General features: G+C 42.5%; 1 protein-coding gene across 1 annotated transcript in view; it reads right to left on the bottom strand.

Moving 5' to 3' along the window:
• The window catches only part of mfge8b (milk fat globule EGF and factor V/VIII domain containing b), a 46,237-nt gene that overhangs the window by 20,445 nt on the left and 4,298 nt on the right, over positions 1-21,494 (bottom strand). The window contains exons 2-3 of the mRNA XM_070442945.1: positions 5,870-5,992; positions 5,090-5,221 (exon numbers count right to left, since the gene is read on the bottom strand). Coding sequence (XP_070299046.1) covers positions 5,090-5,221; positions 5,870-5,992 — 255 coding nt within the window. The remainder of the gene's footprint in view (positions 1-5,089; positions 5,222-5,869; positions 5,993-21,494) is intronic.

Below are 21,494 nucleotides of genomic sequence, written 5' to 3' on the forward strand. Positions count from 1 at the left end.
GGACGCCAACCTAGCTTCAGCTACTACTGTACGCCTCCGCGTTGGCTGCTTTCTAAGAGTCACCTTGACTGAGCCTACTGTACTTCGCCCTGTTCCCACCACACACTTTGACCACAGTTTGCAGGAGCTTGCTGAGGATGCGCTTCGCTCACACACACACACCCTCCCTCTCCCCAATACACACACACACACACTAAATACAGAGCAATAAAAATGTTCCAACAGGCATCAGGAATTCTAAACGAATAGGTAAGTTGGGAGACAGAAAGAATAGGCCAAGTACATGAACAGCACTTAGGGACCTCATGTACTTCTGCTGTCAAATGAATAATCTTTACAGTCCTCCCCACGACATTATTTAATTAGCGTAAAAGCTAGCTGGCGCTTAAGCTTTTATTTTCTGGGAAGTGGGTGATGTACTATGGAGTCAGTGCTTGGCCAAGCACACATAGATAAGCATGGCAGTGAACTTTTAAAGTCATGTTAAATGATTTATGGCATAATTAAGTGGGAGAAAAGTATTTGATACACTGCCGATTTTTGCAGGTTTTCTATTACAAAGCATGTTGAGGTCTGTAATTTTTATCATAGGTACTTCAACTGTGCGAGACGGAATCTAAAACAAAAATCCAGAAAATCACATTGTATGATTTTTAAGTAATTATTTGCATTTTATTGCATGACATAAGTATTTGATCACCTACCAACCAGTAAGAATTCCGGCTCTCACAGACCTGTTAGTTTTTCTTTAAGAAGCCCTCCTGTTCTCCACTCATTACCTGTATTAACTGCACCTGTTGAACTCGTTACCTGTATAAAACCTGTCCACAACTCAATCAAACAGACTCCAACCTCTCCACAATGGCCAAGACCAGAGAGCTGATAAGGACATCAGGGATAAATTGTAGACATGCAACAGGCTGGGATGGGCTACAGGACAATAGGCAAGCAGCTTGGGTGAGAAGGCAACAACTGTTGGCGCAATTATTAGAAAACTGGAAGAAGTTCAAGATGACGGTCAATCACCCTCGGCTCTGGGGCTCCATGCAAGATCTCACCTCGTGGGCCCAATGATCATGAGGAGGTGAGTTATCAGCCCAGAACTACACGGCAGGACCTGGTCAATGACCTGAAGAGAGCTGGACCACAGTCTCAAAGAAACCATTAGTAAACACTACCGTCATGGATTAAAATCCTGCAGCGCACGCAAGGTCCACTGCTCAAGCCAGCGCAGTTGTCAGGCCCGTCTGAAGTTTGCCAATGACCATCTGGATGATCCAGAGGAGGAATGCGGAGCAGTCATGTGGTCTGATGAGACACAAATAGAGCTTTTTGGTCTAAACTCCACTCGCCGTGTTTGGAGGAAAAAGAAGGATGAGTACAACCCAAGAACACATCCAACCGTGAAGCATGGTGAGGTGAAACATCATTCTTTGGGGATGCTTTTCTGCAAAGGGTACAGGATGACTGCACCGTATTGAGGGGAGGATGGATGGGGCCATGTATCGCGAGATCTTGGCCAACACCTGCCTTCCTCAGTAAGAGCATTGAAGATGGGTCGTGGCTGGGTCTTCCAGCATGACAACGACCGAAACACCAGCAGGGCAACTAAGGAGTGGGCGCCGTAAGAAGCATCTCAAGGTCCTGGAGTTGGCCTAGCCAGTCTCCAGACCTGAACCCAATAGAAAATCTTTGGAGGGAGCTGAAAGTCGTATAGCCCCGCGACAGCCGAAACCTGAAAGGATCTGGAGAAGATCTGTATGGAGGAGTGGGCCAAAATCCCTGCTGCAGTGGTGTGCAAACCTGGTCAAGAACTACAGGAAACGTATGATCTCTGTAATTGGCAACAAAGGTTTCTGTACCAACATATTCAGATTGCTTTTCTGATGTATCAATACTTTATGGTCATGCAATAAATGCCAATTAATTTACTTAAAATCATAACAATGTGATTTTCTGGATTTTTGTTTTAGATTCGTCTCTCATAGTTGAAGTGTACCATGATAGAAATTACAGACTCTACATGCTTTGGTTAAGTCGGAAAACTGCAAAATCGGCAGTGTAATCTTAAAGTCAGTTAAATGATTGGCCAGCTATAATATATATATATATATACACACACCATATCAGTTGAATTCGGGAGTTTACATACACCTTAGCCAATTACATTTAAAACTAGTTTCACAATTCCTGACCATTTTATCCTAATTCCCTGTCTAAGGTCAGTTAGGATCACCACTTTATTTTAAGAATGTGAAATGTCCAGAATAATAGTAGACAGAATTATTTATTTCAGATTTAATCTCTTCATCCATCTTCCCAGTGGGTCAGAAGTTTACATTCACTCAATTAGTATTTGGTAGCTATTGCCTTTAAATTGTTTACATCTTGGGTCAAACATTTTGGGTAGCCTTCCACAAGCTTCCACAATAAGTTTGGGTGAATTTTTGGCCCATTCTCCTGACAGAGCTGGTGTAACTGAGTCAGGTTTGTAGCCCCTTGCTCGCACACCTTTTTTCACGTTTGCCCACAAATTTTCTATAGGATTGAGGTGAGGGCTTTTGTGATGGCCACATCCGAATCCTTGACATTTGTTGTCCTTAAGCCATTTTGCCACAACTTTGAAGTATGCTTGTGGTCATTGTCCATGTTGGAAGACCCATTTGCGACCCAAGCTTTAACTTCCTGACTGATGTCTTGAGATGTCTTCAATATATCCACATAATTTTCCTTTTTAATCCTCGCCATCTATATTGTGAAGTGCACAGTCCTTCCTGCAGCAAAGCACCCCACAACATGATGCTGCCACCCTGTGTTACGGTTGGGATGGTGTTTTCGGCTTGCAAGCCTCTCCCTTTTTCCTCCAAACATAACAATGGTCATTATGGCAAACAGTTTCCATTTTTTGTTTCATCAGACCAGAGGACATTTCCTACAAAAGTATGATCTTTGCCAGTTGTGTAAACCGTAGTCTGCTTTTTTTAATGGCGGTTTTGGCAGCAGTGGCTTCTTCTTTCTAAGCGGCCTTTCAGGTTATGTCGATATAGGACTCGTTTTATTGTGGATAAGATACTTTTGTACCCGTTTCCTCCAGCATTTTCACAAGGTCCTTTGCGTTGTTCCTGGGATTGATACTTTTCGCACCAAAGCACGTTCATACTCTAGGATACAGAACGTGTCTCCTTCCTGAGCGGTATGAACGGCTGCGTGGTCCCATGGTGTTTTTATACTTGCATACTATTGTTTGTACAGATGAACGTGGTACCTTCAGGCGTTGGAATTGCTCCCAGGATGAACCAGGCTTGTGGAGGTCAACTATTTTTTTTTCTGAGGTCTTGGCTGATTTCTTTTGATGTTCCCATGAATGTCAAGCAAAGAGGCACTGAGTTTGAAGGTAGGCCTGAAATACAATCCACAGGTACACCTCCAATTGACTCAAATGTTGTCAATTAGCCTATCAGAAGCTTCTTAAAGCCATGACATCATTTTATGGAATTTTTCAAGCTGTTTAAAAGGCACAGTCCAACTTAGTGTATGTAAAACTTCTGACCAACTGGAATTGTGATACAGTGAATTATAAGTGAAATAATCTGTCTGTAAACAATTGTTGGAAAAATACTTGTGTCAATGCACAAAGTAGATGTCTACAACGACTTGCCAAAACGATTTTAATGCTCCAACCCTAAGTGTATGTAAACTTCTGACTTCAACTGTATATACTGTGGTATATAATTATATTATATACACACACATAGTTGAAGTGATAAGTTTTATATCATATATTATATATATATATATATATAGGGGCTTGAACATTTAGAGTCGAAATAGCCTGCTAAGAGGCTGAAATCATTCACCTCCCAATTGAACCACGTATTGCCCAATAGGCAGTACCACCACAGTTCATTCACTTTAATGTGGGAGGGAAAAATTGAGTCAGAGTTGTTGACCTGATCGGACTCTTTCTGGTTTCTGTGTGCACGCTGCTGCGGATAAAAGGGAGGAAAAAAGTGCTGACCATTCTCTCTCTGTTTGGTATGATTGTGTGTGTGTGTGTGTGTCCCTGCCCCCACAGGCAGTGCCAGCCAGCAGAAGGCTTGAACACATAGAGCAAAGCACCTGGGTCCAAACAAAGGGACACAGTACATTCACTAATTTAAAAAGCCCTTATATGAAATAAAAAAATGTTGCTCTACATTTGGGACAGTACATGTACAGTATATGGCTACTTCCTTTCAAACTAAAATTAGATTTTTGCATATTTTCAGTTGCTCCATTTTTCTTATTCTGTTAGATAGCAGCACACGGTCACCATCTGTCTCTTATGTACAGCGCTTTAGGCTGCTCGGGGCCAAGCACATTCTGCCAGTTGGGAGTTGAACCTTGCCATATCCGGAGAGACGCTCCTGTAAGGACAACAGCTGCGTGAGTTGAAAAACTCACTCACTGCCTCCTGGGCCTCTGTACCATGTCAGAATAACTGGTTTTATTGTATCACATACTGCATTTACACAGGCAGCCCAATTCTGATCTTTTGTCAAATTAGTGGCAAAAGAGCTGATCTGATTGGTCAAAGACCAATTGGTMGKAAAAGATCAGAATTAAACACAGCCTTGTTTCTCTATGTCTAATCGATTACAACAACACCTCCAACCTCTGTACCTCATTGTTTCCATCACAGGGGCTCAGTTCTTGTGATTGCACCACAATGAGGTGGTCAAAGTGGGGGTCAGTTTGAGTGTGTTGAGATATCCGTTTGAATCCACTTTTTAAATCAAGTTTGATATGATTCAAATTGGATATGAATCCACAGTTCTGCCTAGATAACAATACAACATTTACATCTTCATGCAAAGTCAATAAATCCAAGCATATTACGTTACCATTTTCAAATGAATATTGGCAGCTATGCGCTTCCATACTAAACAGCTTGTCTAATAGATTCTATGTGAATGTAAACTGGGCAGCTTGTAGATGTGGAGTGGCTCTCATAAATGAATATTGGCAGCCATATGCTTCCATACTAAAACAGCTTGTCTAWTAGATTCTATGTGAATGTAAACTGGGCAACTTGTGGAGTGGCTCTTACTATTCTGGCAGTGGACTCCGTCAAAGCCATCTTGGCACTTGCAGATGTACTCGCTGAAGACGTCCCCTCGGCGTGACTGGCCAGTCACCTCACAGATGGCATCGTTCTTGCAGGGGTTGGGGTTGCAGGGCCCTGGGAAGTAAATATAACTTATTATTAACCCTTATTGTACCAGGTAGGCTGACCGTGATCAAATTCTCTTTTTACAGCAATGACCTAMGGCAGAGTTGCAAGGGAGGGGGAGAGGGAATGATCGTATTAGGATTGGAAATACAGTGTAGTAAATCTTCCTCTAACACTGTCTATGTAAAATCTGTCGGTGTATAACACCTTMATGAAGCCTCTGAAAACACCCAATGAAGACTTCCTATAAGCATTCATAACAGCTTGGGATTTTATTAGGATTCCCATTAACTGACCTCATAACGAAAGCAAGTCTTCCTGGGATCCGACACATAACGAAAAAAATACATTACAGACAAAAATACTTTACAATTTACATAGAGAAATGATTAACATGTATGAATTACAGACAGTTGAAATACCTGAGAGGTAACATTTAATAATTATATTCAGGGATCAGTATTTGTCCAGTCATGTTTGATCTCATTAGATGTATATATTTTTTAAAAGTGTTTTCTTGAATGTGAATTTACTTTTTGCTTGGGAAATATGAGTTGGTATAACTGGCTTACATATAACTTTACAAATGAARGACTATCCTTGATACTCAATTCAAAGACCTATAATGCAGATATGAATACTGTTCTTTCTCCGTACCAGCCTCTGTGTCGTTGCAGGTGTCACCGGTGTATCCGTCGGGGCAGATACAGATGAAGGGGGCTCCGGCCCCGGTCACACAGATCCCTCCGTTACTGCAGACGTTTACCTCACAGTAGTCACCTGGGGGAGAGAGGAACAGTGAGCATTATTGAAGTCAAAAGACCTCTTTCTCAAGGGAGAAAGGCGATTGATTATTGAAACAATGTATACAGATCGGCATTGACACAATGTTTTCCCATAGTGAACAATGTTTCTAGCCTTGTAATTCCTACAAAGGTAATAAATTAACCTTAATTAGGTCAAAAGATCCTAACGTATTGGGAAAACAAATATAATACATACATTTGCCTGTTACACTGTGTGACGATTTCACATTCATAAATGTTTTAGCGTAGCAATATGGCCAGTTGGCTTTCCCTGAGGGGGGAGAGAGAGAGAGAGAGGGAGGGTCTGATAGTTTGGCATTTCCTGTCTGTGGTGACACAGAGTGATTGAGAAAACACACTGACACCACACCGTATACTCCCACACCGTATACTCCCACACCGTATACTCCCACACCGTATACTCGCACTTATCCAGAGCGACTCACAGGAGCAACTAGGGTTAAGTGCCTTACTCAAGGACACATCAGAATTTATCTAATCGGCTTGGGGATTTGAACCAGCGACCTTMCGGTTACTGGTCCAACGCTGTTAACGGATAGCCTACCTGCCACCCGTATTAGGCCAAGGGATGATACAGCACTGACTGTCATGAGTGGCTTGGCTGCGCTGGCCTAGCCTGCTGACACGGCAATACTAGACACAGACACTGGATGTTTCCAGTCACTAGTGTCTCTGGCTCCACTGTTGTCAGTTAGCCCACAGCATGTCAAGCTTTAGACATGATGCCCACAGGAGGGAATCAGACCCTGCATCCCAATAATCTTTACTTTCTCCTGAAGTGTGTTCTTGTACACTGCTCTCCCACAAGTGTAAAACCATTGGATTGGAGTAGAAATGGGCGACAGGGAGTTTCCACCATATTTCTCATTGAGGAAATACAGAGTACTAGGGTAAAAAGGAAGCAACGAGGGGAAATGTGTGTTTAAAACAAAATGTTGATTGTAGATTAGACAACAGGGAAAAGTGCAGTCTCCAATATAGACAGTGATAATTCAGAAGGAACTTTGACAGTAAGTGGGGAACACTAGATTGCTATGAACTATTGCTTAAGACACTGTAGACTTGGCTCTTTCCTAAATGGACACTAACCATTTGGATAATGTTCAAGGAAGTTGAGGTAAAACATAGACAATCTGTATATAGGCCATCCAATTGCTAATTATTGGTTCAACATAAAGTGAAAAAAAGCTCATGTTCACAATTATACAGTTAGTGCCCTAAACAGACTCTTCCAGACTGCTGCCTCATATTTAGMTCACAGACGCCCACCTCAAACATAGGTTGGAAAGTCGTAGTAGAAGAGTGTTTGGAAAACTACTGTAAACTCCTGGAGGCTGTCATTTTGCTGAGGTTATAGTTCTTCTCAGCGGTCCTAGAGAGCCTGGCCTCCCACAAGGCCATGGTGAAAATGGCACGTTCATGAGAGACTCCAAACTTCCTGTGTCTCAGTCTTTCCCCCTTCTATATTTCTCTGGCATCAAAACACACCAGAACCTCTGTGCAAAGTTTATCCAAGGTGAACACGGCTCAAAGACGTGCCCGTGGAGCTCATGTCTTCATATCCTGTTTTGGGAACAGACTAAATGTGGTTTCAGTACAGTAGCTCCCCTTTAAGTGAAGAGACATTGGCCCTGTTCAAATACTTTAAAGTCCACACATCCTTCCTCATTCTCTAGAGGTAATCACAGATCATAAGTGTTTGATTTCGATAAGATAAAGAAAATCTGCCACCTAATTGCTTTCCCCCAATCTAACAAATTCAGATGTGAGGAAAGGATGCATTTCAAAGTATTCAAAAAGAGGGCCATCGTCCAAGACCTTTTGMTCTTCCTCAGTCGGATCTTCATTTTTAGGTAGGGGAATTACAAATGCCATCCATCTTCTTCTTCACAATGTACTGTCTCTATTTGGCAAGAACCTCCTAATAGAAATAGATACTGGACAGATGTGAGTGCGTGATACATTTGCACCAACATCCTTTTTCGAAATGTAGCCTAAAGCCAAGTCATCAACATGCATTTCCCAGGGATATCAGTGTTACAGTGGTGTCATGGCCTTGATGGTGTTTTGACTCTCAGTCTCTGGAGAGTTGCAACATGGCAAAGCCTTGGCTGGCAGCACCCACACAACCTTATCTAAATGTTTCTGTCTGTTTATCTTCAGGAAGGAATAAAAGCCTCCCTCTTCCTACAAAAGCTCCTTCAGAAAAACCTTGATAGCTAAGCAAAATGTAGGCCTAGTCCATGTTGAAAGAATGACCTTCTGAACAATGACCTAACTGGGTCGTGTTGGTACACGARAGCGAAACTATTTTGCGACGGAAAACGAAAATTTGTGCTGATAGTACCTTGCCGTTTCACAGAGTTTTCTTTTATATGGTGCCTACTGAGAAAGGCCCTGGTTTTACAAACTGATCTGTGGATCATGTGCTACTTACAGGGTTTGTGAGGAAATTCAATTAGGGACACAATTATTGTCAAATGGTTAAGGCTTAGAAATGGTGGTCTAACCACAATGACTCCCTAGAAATTCCCTTTACCTCATGTAGTAACCAAAAAAAGTGTTAAACAAATCAAAATATATTTTAAATTTGAGATTCTTCAAAGTAGCAATCCTTTTCCTTGATGARAGCTTCGCAAACTCTTGGCATTCTTTCAACCAGCTTCATGAGATAGTTACCTGGAATGCATTTCAGTTAACAGGTGTGCCTTGTTAAAAGTTAATTTGTGGAATTTCTTCCCTTCTTAATGCGTTTGAGCCAATCAGTTGTGTTGTGACAAGGTAGGGGTGGTATACAGAAGATAGCCCTAATTGGTAAAAACCCACGTCCATTTTATGGCTAGAACAGCTCAAATAAGCAAAAGAGAAACAGTCTTTCAATTTTCGCCTAAAATGACATACCCAAAGCTAATAGCTGCCTGTAGCTCAGGCCCTGAAGCAAGGATATGCATTTTKTTGGTACCATTAGAAAGGAAACACTTTGAAGTTTGTGGAAATGTGAAAGGAATGTAMGAGAATATAACACATTAGATGTGGTATAAGATTTTTTTTTMGGCACCATCATCTTTGAAATGCAAGAGAAAGGCCATAATGTATTATTCCAGCCAAGGTGCAATTTAGATTTTGGCCACTAGAGATGGCAGCAGTGTATGTGCAATGTTTTAGTCTGATCCAATGAACCATTGCATTTCTGCTCATTCTAACCACATTAGCTTATGTTAGCTTAACCGTCCCGCAGGGGACCCACCAATCCTGAAGAAGTTTTAAGACATAAAAGGTCAGTCAATCCGGAAAATRTCAAGAACTTTTAAAGTTTCTTCAAGGGCCGTTGCAAAAACCATCAAGCGCTATGATGAAACTGGCTCTCATGAGGACCACCACAGGAAAGGAAGACCCTGACTTACCTCTACTGCTGAGGATAAGTTCATTAGAGTTACCAGCCTCAGAAATTGCAGCCCAAATAAATGCTTCAAAGAGTTCTAGCAACAGACACATCTCAACATTGACTGTTCAGAGGAGACTACGTGAAATCAGGCCTRCATGGTCGAATTGCTGCAAAGAAACCACTACTAAAAAACACCAATAAGAAGAAGACACTTGCTTTGATCAAGAAACACCAGCAATGGACATTAGACCGGTGGAAATCTGATCTGTCCATTGGTCTGAGGAGTCCAAATCTGAGATTGTTAATTTTAGGACACCTTTTCGGTATATACATTTTTTGTTTTTAATTARTTGATAAAATATAGAATTTGGCCTTCAGTACTATAGTCCATAGAAATGCACTGAATTACACATTCATAAAATAAATCGTAAGTTATAAGATTAAGTGACTGTCCTATATCTAGGAGTTAAGAATGCTCAGGAAATATTTTAGATTTTTAAGGACACATATTTAAACCCCTTATTTTTGTTGCCACAAAACTACCTCCATACTTCGATTCATTTGTACGGGTTACATTCAGACACGTTTTGTGGGGGTCGTGGAGCGAGCTGGAGAACACCATTGTGTTCGTGAGAGTCTCCCCTTTCCAAAAATAGGTCATATAAGTTTGTAGCCCAAACGGTTCGGACYCTACAGACAGAAGTTGGCACATCAGTGTTACCGACATCAGACGAGTCCCGTGGGGCTTGTGGAGGTCGTAGAACAACAACAACAAAAAAACGGAGAAAGCACTGTGTTCGTGGGAGTCATCTTTCCATGAAGTGGTCATATTCGTTTTSTAGGCCAAACCGTTAGAACGCTACAGACGTTTTTGTGAGAAGACTGATTTTCAGGATGTCTCATGGTCAGACAAACACCACTGTAGCTCAGTCACCTTCAATCGCAGATGGGGAAGGACGACATTGGTGGATGTGGTGGATTGAGACACAGTCCATGCAAAAAAACATCTCTGTAACTTAAACTGACGGATTGTGATGGGGATTTTTTAAATGATCTTACATAGATTGACGCACGGATGCACCAATAGACTCTTAATTAATAAGCTCTGTAACTTTTCAAGAAGAAAATACATTTTTCCCATTAACATTATTAAAACGGTTACATTTTTCTTAACTTTTATTTTCTCCTCTAAGTAAGCAACTCTTCACAAACACAACTGATTCTGTATTGTGAAACAGCCCAAGACCAATTTCAAATGCATMACTTTGTTCAGCTAAAGTCACCTAACCAACATAAAATGATAATAGGGAAGTGGTTTATTAGTTTCTATAGGACTTGGGGTCAACAAATTTCCGTGATAACCTGTGGCTTTTCGTTATAGCTAAAGTTTCACTTTAATTTATTGAGAAATGACAGTTTCATTTTTCTGACTCATTGGCAGTAGGTTATGGAATTGGAATTTCAGTATACTTCCTGAATCGACTGAAATTAAATGGTATTGACCCCAACCCTTATCGTCAGTATTGAAAGAAGATGGAGACAGAGCATAGGGTGGAGTTTAGAAGGGCATTGCTGAATCCTTGGCAGCAGTGGGATTATTAACATGTTTGATCAGCTGAACTGTTTGATCAGCCTCTCTCAACAGCTGAAGTGTTGAGTTCGGGAAGGAAGGAAGTCTCTGAGGAGACTAAAGCTAAAGACCCTTTATCATACTCATTGATTACATTTCATCTCTGTGAGTGTAAAAAAWAWATATATATATTTAGCACATGTATTGGCCAATGAGGAAAAGTTAATAGTAGTTGAATAAACATGCCCTGATAAAAGTGTCTGCAGTGGGGGTTTTAAAGGGATACTGTGAGATTTAAGTTGTTTTTCTACTTACCCAGAGTCAGACAAACTCATGGATACCATATTTATGTCATCTGAGTGAAGAAAAACACAGTATACCAAGATACTTTGTTGACATTTTTATAACAGCTTAGAAATTGGTGACCTCTCTCTGTTCACATAACACCAACAGGATCCCATGGCTGCCACCAAATGTGACACTATTATGAACCAACCAGAGAGTCATTCAGCTCAGTGTGGCTGCCAGGGTTGGCGCACAGGACATTGTGTTATAATGAACTCTGGTGAGTAACAGCCCAGGTCTTTCCCATGTACCAGGTCCCTGCTGGTCCAAATACCAGACAAAGGCTGTGGCGTCCCAAATGGCACCCTATTCCCAACATAGTGCACTCATTTCAACAAGAGCACTACGGACCATGTTAAAAGTGCACTATATAGAGAATAGGGTGCCATTTGGTACGAAACCAAAAAATACCCTGAGCCACAGCCACATGACTCTAATCAAGAAGTACACAGGTTGAGACAAAGAGAGTGGATTTGAGTTCACTGAGGGATCAGCAGCTCGGGATTTAAGGCAGGCAGAAACACTCCCGACTCACATTAACTCTATAATGAGGGGTGTGAGTTAGCAAGGCTAGGTATTTGGTGTTTTATTAGGATCCCCATTAGCTGTTGCAAAAGGAGCAGCTACTCCTTCCTAGGGTCCATACAAAATATGACATAATACAGAACATTAATAGACAACAACAGCTCAAGGATAGAACAAATTGAAAAATGCCACCCATAGCCTACATATCAATACTGTATATACACACAAAATATTGAGGTCAAATAGGGGAGCGGTGCCGTGAGGTGTTGCTTTATGTTATTTTTAAACCAGGTTTGATGTTCATTAGAGCAATATGAGATGGAAGGGAGTTCCATGCAATAATGGCTCTGCATAATACTATACGCTTTCTTGAATTTGTTGGGACTGTGAAAAGACCCCTGGTGGCATATCTGTGTCAGTAAGTGACTATGCAAACAATGTTTCTTATGAAAATAAGAAGTGATGCAGTCAGTCTCTCTTCAACTCTTAGCRGAGAGAGACTGGCATGCTTAGTTTTTATATTATCCCTCTGATTACAATGAAGAGCAAGACGTGCTGCTCTGTTCTGYGCCAGCTGCAGCTTAACTAGGTATTTTACTTTGCAGCACTTATCTTGATTATTGTCCAGTCATGTGGTTAAGACAAAACTAGAGCCTGCAGGACTTCGGAGTGTGGTGTCAAAAAAGCAAGACATCTATTATGGACAGACCTCTCTCCATGTTTTAACCATGACAGTTTACAATCTAAGGTAACACCAAGTAATTTAGTCTCCTCAACTTGTTCAACAGCCACACCACTCATTACCAGATTCAGCTGAAATCTAGAACMTAGGGAATGATTTGTACCATATACAATGCGCTTAGATTTAGAGATGTTCAGGACCAGTTTATTACTGGCCACCCATTCCAAAAAGGACTGCAACTCCTTGTTAAAGGTTTCACTAGCTGTGGTTGAATCATCAGCATACAGTGCATTCAGAAAGTATTCAGACCCCTTGACTTTTTCCACATTTTGTTACGTTACAGCATTATTCTAAAATGGATTACATTTTTTTTTCATCAATCAACACACAATACCTCATTATGACAAACCAAAAACAGGTTTTTAGAAATGTTTGCAAATGTATTAAAAATAAAAAAAGCTGAAATATCATATTTACATAAGTATTCAGACCCTTTACTCAGTACTCCCACTTCTCCCCTCTGACGTTCGACGTCACCGGTTTACTAACCACCATTCCTGGCAACGATCATTACACGCACCTAGCTCCATCATGAGGCACACCTGGACTCCATTACCTCACTCATTACCTCCCCTTTATCTGGCACTCCCTTAGGTTCATTCCCCAGGCAATATTGACAATGTGTTTCATGTCCGTACGCATCTCTTGTATTGGTCCATGTTCCGTTTATTATTAAAAACTCACCACCTGCACTTGCTTCCCGACTCCCAYCGTCTCCGACACAGAATACTGCCTCAACAAATGGAAGCAGCAGGAAATCAGGACATCTCCCAGACGGTTGATGAACAGGGATACCTACTTCGTCAACACCATGACCAGCTGGTGCAACTGGGGAAGGCTATGGAAGAGGTTCTTCGAGGTCTTCAATGTCTCAAACATACCCGAGAGGCGTTGCCTTCAACTAGCGGAGAATACTCTGCCACCAGTCGACACAGCGAGCCAGAACACAAGTCCATTCAGCAGTCCACTCAGGTCAGCGATGCCCGTCTGTCCCTCCCGGATAAATATGATGGAACCCCATCTAAATGCTGTGGCTTCCTACTCCAGTGCTCCCTCTCTTTTGCGCACCAGATGGGAGCCCCACCACTGAAAAGGTCCAAGGTTGACACGGTTATTTCTCTGCTGACTGGGCGGGCATTGGAGTGGGCTACGGCTGTCAGAGAGAGTAGAGGAGGAGCTGGTTTTGTAAGAGAGGTTCATGGACTGTAGCAGCATCCAGCGGACTGAAGCAGGTTCTAACGGATGGAATGAGCCGGCGCTCCGTACGCTATTCAGAAGAGGACTGCGCGAGGAAGTCCAGACGGAACTGGCATGTCGAGATGACAACCTCTCCTTGGATGCACTCATCGCGATGGCCATCTGGATAACCTATTTCGGGAGCATCGGTAACCTCATCGCTTCTCTCCCTCCCTCAGTGACCACTCTGTATCAGAGCCTGAACCCATGGAGGTAGGGATCACAAGACTCCCCGCCGGTGGAACGACGTAGACGGAAACAGCTGGGGCTCCTTTCCTAAGGAGGGGTCCAGCAGTGTCCGGTACGTRCTACCTCGGAATCCACGAGAGCAGAGGGACGGTCACGTGATCTTCCACCTCCTGGAACAGGTGTATCTCATCTGCATAATTTTCTTCCAGACCCTTTTTWAGTGTTGATAACACTAGCTGGCTGTCCCTCATGTACTGTTTCTACAGCGCTAGTGGATTTCYGTGCTGCGGGGAACTTTATTGACCAGACRCTTGAATCCTCCCTCAACATCACCTCATACCCGCTCTCCTCTCAGTTTCTGGTTCAAGCCCTGGATAATCGACCACTAGGATCSGGAACCATTACACACACACACATCACCACTCATAAGGAAAACATTCCTTTCTTCTTAATTAGTGCTCCAGTTTGCAAGATCATCCTCTGCCTCCCATGGCTCCAACGCCATAACCCCACCATCTCATGGTCGAGGATGAAAATCATGGACTGGGCTCCCAAATGCCAGAGAACCTGCCTTCCCACAGTCGTATCCCCTGTGGACTGGGACGTACAGTGCCTTGCAAAAGTATTCACCCCCCTTGGTGTTTTTCCTATTTTGTTGCATTACAACCTGTAATTTAAATGGATATTTATTTGGATTTTATGTAATGGACATACACAAAATTGTCCAAATTGGTGAAGTGAAATGAAAAAATATATCTTGTTTAAAAAAAAGAAAGTTAAACGGAAAAGTGGTGTGTGCATATGTATTCACCCTTTGCTATAATGCCCCTAAATAAGATCTGGTGCAACCAATTACCTTCAGAAGTCACATAATTAGTTAAATAAAGTCACCTGTGTGCAATCTAAGTGTCACATGATCTCTTTTTTTTTTGTTGATCTCAGTATATATACACACCTGTTCTGAAAAGGCCCCAGAGTCTGCAACACCACTAAGCAAGGGGCACCACCAAGCAAGTGGCACCATGAAGATCAAGGAGCTCTCCAAACAGGTCAGGGACAAAGTTGTGGAGAAGTACAGATCAGGGTTGGGTTATAAAAAAATATCCCAAACGTTGAACATCCCACGGAGCACCATTAAATCCATTATTAAACAAATGGAAAGAATATGGCACCACAACAAACCTGCCAAGAGAGGGCCGCCCACTAAAACTCACGGACCAGGCAAGGAGGGCATTAATCAGAGAGGCAACAAAGAGACCAAAGATAACCCTGAAGGAGCTGCAAAGCTCCACAGCGGAGATTGGAGTATCTGTCCATAGGACCACTTTAAGCCGTGCACTCCACAGAGCTGGGCTTTATTGAAGAGTGGACAGAGAAAAAGCCATCTGTGGCATGACTTAAATATTGTTGTACACCAGCGGAACCCATCCAACTTGAAGGAACTGGAGCAGTTTTCCCTTGAAAAATGGGCAAAAATCCCAGTGGCTAGATGTGCCAAGCTTATAGATACATACCRCAAGAGACTTGCAGCTGTAATTTCTGCAAAGGGTGGCTCTACAAAGTATTGACTTTAGGGGGATGAATAGCTATGCACGCTCAACTTTTCAGTTGTCATTTCTTGTTTGTMTCACAAAAAAAAATATTTTGCATCTTCAAAGTGGTCGGCATGTTGTGTAAATCAAATGATACAAACCCCCAAAAATCKATTTTAATTCAAGGTTGTAAGGAAACAAAATAGGAAAAACGCCAAGGGGGTGAATACTTTCACAAGGCACTGTTTATTTGGACATTCGCCAGGCTCTGGAGAGGGAACCCGCACCCACTACCTGTCCACCTGAGCACATCTACATTCTCACGGGGATAAGGCTTTTGACCTGGGCATACACGGCTGTCGTCGCTGGACACCCTGGGATCACCTGTACTATTCAATCTCTCTCCGAGAAGTATTGGTGGCCCACCTAGGCACAGGACGTTATTCATTACGTCAACTCCTGTGTGCCCAAACTAAGTCCCACCAGCACGCTCCAGCAGGGAAGCTCTTTCCCCTTATCGTGCCTCAGCATCCCTGGGCTCGTCTGTCCATTGACTGTTACCGATCTCCCCTCTGACGGTTTCATCACCATTCTGGTGGTTGTGGACAGATTTTCAAAATCATGCCGGTTTATTCCGTTCTCTGGTCTCCCAACAACTCTCCAGGTGGCTGAGGCACTGTTCCAGCAGGTCTTCTGGTACTATGGCCTTCCGGAGGACAACGTCTACTGTCACATCTATCCCTCTCCTCCGGCGTTCGAAGTCGCCGTTTTACTAACCACCGGTCCTGGCAACCATCACCGACACGCACCTGCGCTTCATCAATTCATCATGAGGCACACTGGACTCCATTACCTCTCTTTTATCTGGCACTCCTTAGTCAATACTGTCCGTATGCTACTTTATTGTTCCACTTTATTATTAAACTCACACCTGCACTTGCTTCCCGCTCCCAGCTTCTCCGTTACACGCTACAAAGCTTGTACACCTCTATTTGGGGAGTTTCTCCCATTCTTCTCTGCAGATCCTCTCAAGCTCTGTCAGGTTGGATGGGAGTGTCCGCTGCGCAGCTATTTTCAGGTCTCTCCAGAGATGTTCGATGGTTCAGGTCCGGGCTCTGGCTTGGGCCACTCAAAGACATTCACAGACTTGTCTTGAAGCCACTCCTCTTTCTCTTGGCTGTGTGCTTAAGGGTCATGTCCCTGTTGAAAAGGTAAACCTTCGTACCATTCTGAGGTCCCTGAGTGCTCTGGAGCAGATTTGCATCAAGAATCTCTGTACTTTGCCACCATTCATCTTCCCTCGACCCTGACTAGTCTCCCAATCCCTGCCGCTGAAAAAACATCCCCACAGCATGATGCTGCCATCACCATGCTCCACCATAGGAGCGGTGCCAGTTTCCTCCAGAATGTGACACGTGGCATCTCAGGCTAAAAAGTTCAATTTGGTTTCATCAGACCAGAGAATCTTGTTTCTCATGGTCAGTGTCCTTTAGGTGACTTTTGGCAACTCCAAGCTGGCGGTTACAGTAATGTGGCTTTACTGAGGAGTGGCTTCCGTCTGGCCACTCTACCATAAGGTCTGAATTGGTGGAGTGCTGCAGAGATGGTTTGTCCTTCTGGAAGGTTCCTCCATCTTTACAGAGGAACTCTGGAGCTCTGTCAGAAATGACGATCGGGATTCTTGATCACCTCCCTGACCAATGGTCCTTCTCCCCCGATTGCTCAGTTTGGCCGGGCGGCCAGCTCTAGAAAGAGTCGGTGGTTCCAAACTTCTTCCATTTAAGAATGATGAGAGGCCACTTGTGTTCTTGGGGACCTTCAATGCTGCAGACATTTTTTGGTACCCTTCCCCAGATCTGTGCCTAGACACAATCCTGTCTCAGAGCTCTATGGACAATTACTTCAACCTCATGGCTTGGTWTTTGGTCTGACATGCACTGTCAACTGTGGGACCTTATATAGACAGGRGTGTCTTTCCAAATCATGTCCAATCAATTGAATTTACCACAGGTGGACTCCAATCAAGTTGTAGAAACATCTTAAGGATGACCAATGGAAACAGGATGCACCTGAGCTCAATTTCGAGTCTCATAGCAAAGTGTCTGAATACTTGTGTAATTAAGGCATGTTTTTTTTTTTTATATACATTTGCAAAAATGTCAAAAACTTTTCGCTTTGTCATTATGGGGTATTGTGTGTAGATTGATGAGAAACATTTTAAATGTAATCCATTTTAGAATACGGCTTTAACGTTACAATGTGGAAAATGTCAAAGGGTCTAAATACTTCCCGAATGCCCTGTATATAATGCTGTATAGACTGTCTGAGGTTTGTGTTCAAGAGTCACTCCAGATTAATCTGCTGCTGAGAGGATAACGCTCACATGCTAACTACACCAGTCACGCGTGTGCATCTGCCATCGCAAGCATTTTGATTTTCACCATCCATGCAAGATGAAATCATGACATGCAGGTTAAAATACCATATTTCACTGGTCATGCATAAGATCCTCTTTTTAGCTGGTTCTTTGAAGAATTTTGACCTGGACGAAATTGTGTGTTTATATACTCTGACGCTTAATCCACAGATAAAAAGGGAAACCTAGTTAGTCATCTTTAAATCAATCTCTCCTTGTTTTGTCTTTAAAACATCCACGTGGGTTTGTAGCTTCCTGATATCCAATAAGGAGGGGACTTGCAGCGCGTGGCACATTTCAAATAGAACTWAGTTATATTTTAGCGCTTGGCTACTCAGACGCTCATTCACATGCGCAAGAGGTGTAGGTGAAATGATTGAATATCATGTATATGTACATTTATTTTTCAATGCTCGTGCACACAACATGGCCAGTGAGGTTTGCATGTCAGGCTGCTTGGGCCAACAGACACRAACAGGGGTGATCGCATTAGAAAGGCAGGTGGAAAACAAAAACAGACTGACTGGAGACATTGGCSTCATTTCAAAAAGACCTGGGACTGTTTATGCGAGCCAGGTTCCCTACAAACTCCCCAGAGTGGTCCATTTGAGGACACTTAGAAGGCCGGGAGAGGAGGGCAGGAGAAGGTTGTGGTCACGCTGTTGCAATAGAATTACCAGGCTTAACTCGCTACGAACAGAATGCACCTAGACATAAGTGGGCAGTCTTCTAATCGAATTGATGCGCAAGAACATCCACTGCAGACAAAGTTTATTCTTGCTGTGCGTGTATGTTCAATGACAAAATGTGCAGTTAGTGCATTAGTAAGCACATCATGCTATGCAACCAAGGGCAAAATCATGTCTCCTATAAAAAGTCAGTCGAGAACACTCAAGTTATCATCAAGCATGACATGAAGCTAAATCAGGGGTATAAACAAAATTATAAACTGGCTGGTTCAAGCCCTGAATGCTGTTTGGCTGACAGCCGTGGTATATCAGACCGTATACCACGGGTATGACAAAATATTTATTTTTACTTATCTATATATTGGTAACCAATTTATAATAGCAATAAGGCACCTCAGGGGTTTGTGGTATATGGCCAATATACCACGGCTAAGGGCTGTATCCAGGCACTCCGTCGCGAGTAAGAACAGTCTTAGCCGTGGTATWTMGACCCTATGGAAAAAGTCTGGTTTGTTTGAAAATGAGATTACAAAACCAAAAGTGCACTGATTTAAGAGCACACTATTCGTGTTGTATATCTTATGTGTACATACACTCCCTTCTGTGAAGGGAGTAGTACATAGCATTGTATGAGATCTTCAGTTTCTTGGCAATTTCTCGCATGGAATAGCCTTCATTTCTCAGAACAAGAATAGACTGACGAGTTTCAGAAGAAAGGTCTTTGTTTCTTTACAATTTGAGTCTGTAATTGAACCCACAAATGCTGATGCTCCAGATACTCAACTAGTCTAAAGAAAGCCAGTTTGATTGCTTCTTTAAATCAGCACAACAGTTTTCAGCTGTGCTAACATAATTYCAAAAGGGTTTTCTAATGACCAATTAGCCTTTTAAAATTACAAACTTGAATTAGCTAACACAACGTGCCATTGGACCACAGGAGTGATGGTTGCTGATAATGGGCCTCTGTATGCCTATGTAGATATTCCATAAAGAATCTGCCGTTTCCAGCTACAATAGTCATTTACAACACTAACAATGTCTACACTGTATTTCTGATCAATTTGATGTTACTTTAATGGCCCCAAAYATTTGCTTTTCTTTCAAAAACAAGGACATTTCTAAGTGAACCCAAACTTTTGAACAGTAGTGTACGTGTGTGTGTTTGCGTGTGTGAGTACATGACCTGCTGTCATACGGCAACAAATAGGAACCGGGGACACTTCAGGGTCGTAGTCATTAGGCGCCAAAGAAGAAGAAAACATTTTGAAACGGTGGGACTATACCTGAAAGAAACACTTATTTTTGTTGCTACATTGTGTCCTAATGAATACAACCCTGATGTGTGACAAGAGTCCAATTCATTCCTATGTGTGTGCGACATAGATTTCTTAGAGGCCTTGCCAGGCCTAACATGAGTATTACCGTAAGCCTAGGGATGCTACAGCTGCAGGTGAGATTTAAGTAATCTGCAGACACTTCTCTGAGCCATCTGCTATCCAAAAATAAACAACTTATATAAATACACATAAAAAGCTATTKTCAGACATAGGCTAACTCACGTAGCCTAGAGTACTGTAACTTCTATGAACTTCATGTTATTGGCATAGCCTTATCGCCAAGTCTGAATGACTACCATTTCTACTTGTTACACTTCAGATGGTGTATAAATCACTGTTCCGAAACTGCTCTAATCAAGTGAGTCGCTTTGCTGGCCARAAAAGGATGCTGCGAAGTTTGAATTGAGTTTGGCTGCATGTATCAGATCACAGGATGGCATTTAAAATATTTAACACAACAGATTGGAAAGTGGGACGAACGACACCGAGGCCCAAATTGGAATGTTCCATTTTGCAAAGAAAGATTGATTAGCCGGTCGCTATTAAAAATGGATACGAGGCCCTTGGAAAGAGTTGACATTAAACGTGAAGTCATCAGAACAAAAATGAGACGGGTCCCCAAAGGCAGGACCCTACTGGCACTGCAGATGGCAAAGGCTACGGCAGGCTGCAGCTTTTTGAATGGTTCATAGGACACACGTGTGCACACACACACACTCATACACACATACACACACACACACACGAGTTGAGCATTTGGCTCTGCATCCAGCTATATTTAGCCCTGGTTCTCTCAGCTGCCCCGTGTGGTCTTGTTGTGAGAAAAAGTAAGCCTCAGCATGACACAAATCATGGCTTTGCACATCCCTTACCACAACACTGACCAGCGACTTGACCCAGCACAAAGCRTGACCCAGCTAACAATTCTAGGGAGAGAGAATGTTTTTTGTAATGTTACCCTGATGTTTGAGTGTCCAGTTTTTCGTTAGTTAGGGGAACATTTTGTGCATGTTAACAAAAARCTCCTGAGAACCTATTTAGCATGTTTAAGCGTTAGGAGAACATTCCCTTAATGTCGAACAGAACTTGAAAAATGTATTTAGGGACATCACCGGAACAAGCTGGGAACTAGACAAAAACCTCCACGGGGCTATGCCAGAACGCCCTGCTTTAAACAGTTCCCATGAAACGTGTCTAGAACATTCATATCTAATTCATATCTAATATTCTGAGAACATGGCAGTTTCTGTTTAAATTTGGCATGATGTTGATGCAATATTCTTCTWACCCCCAGAAACTGGACTATTCTTGCAACGTTCCAATGAAACCATACAACTGACCCAAASCATACTGTGCGGGCTCGGATATTTTATTTTCACATMATCCTTTCTAGCAACTACTGTGGATGTACAGTATAACCAGGCCAGCCAAGTACAGTTCTGATAGTGTAAATCTGCATTAGTTACAGCATTGAATCTTACTCTGAGCC

This window comes from Salvelinus sp. IW2-2015, linkage group LG4q.1:29, assembly GCF_002910315.2.
Source record: "Salvelinus sp. IW2-2015 linkage group LG4q.1:29, ASM291031v2, whole genome shotgun sequence".
Lineage (NCBI taxonomy): Eukaryota > Metazoa > Chordata > Actinopteri > Salmoniformes > Salmonidae > Salvelinus > Salvelinus sp. IW2-2015.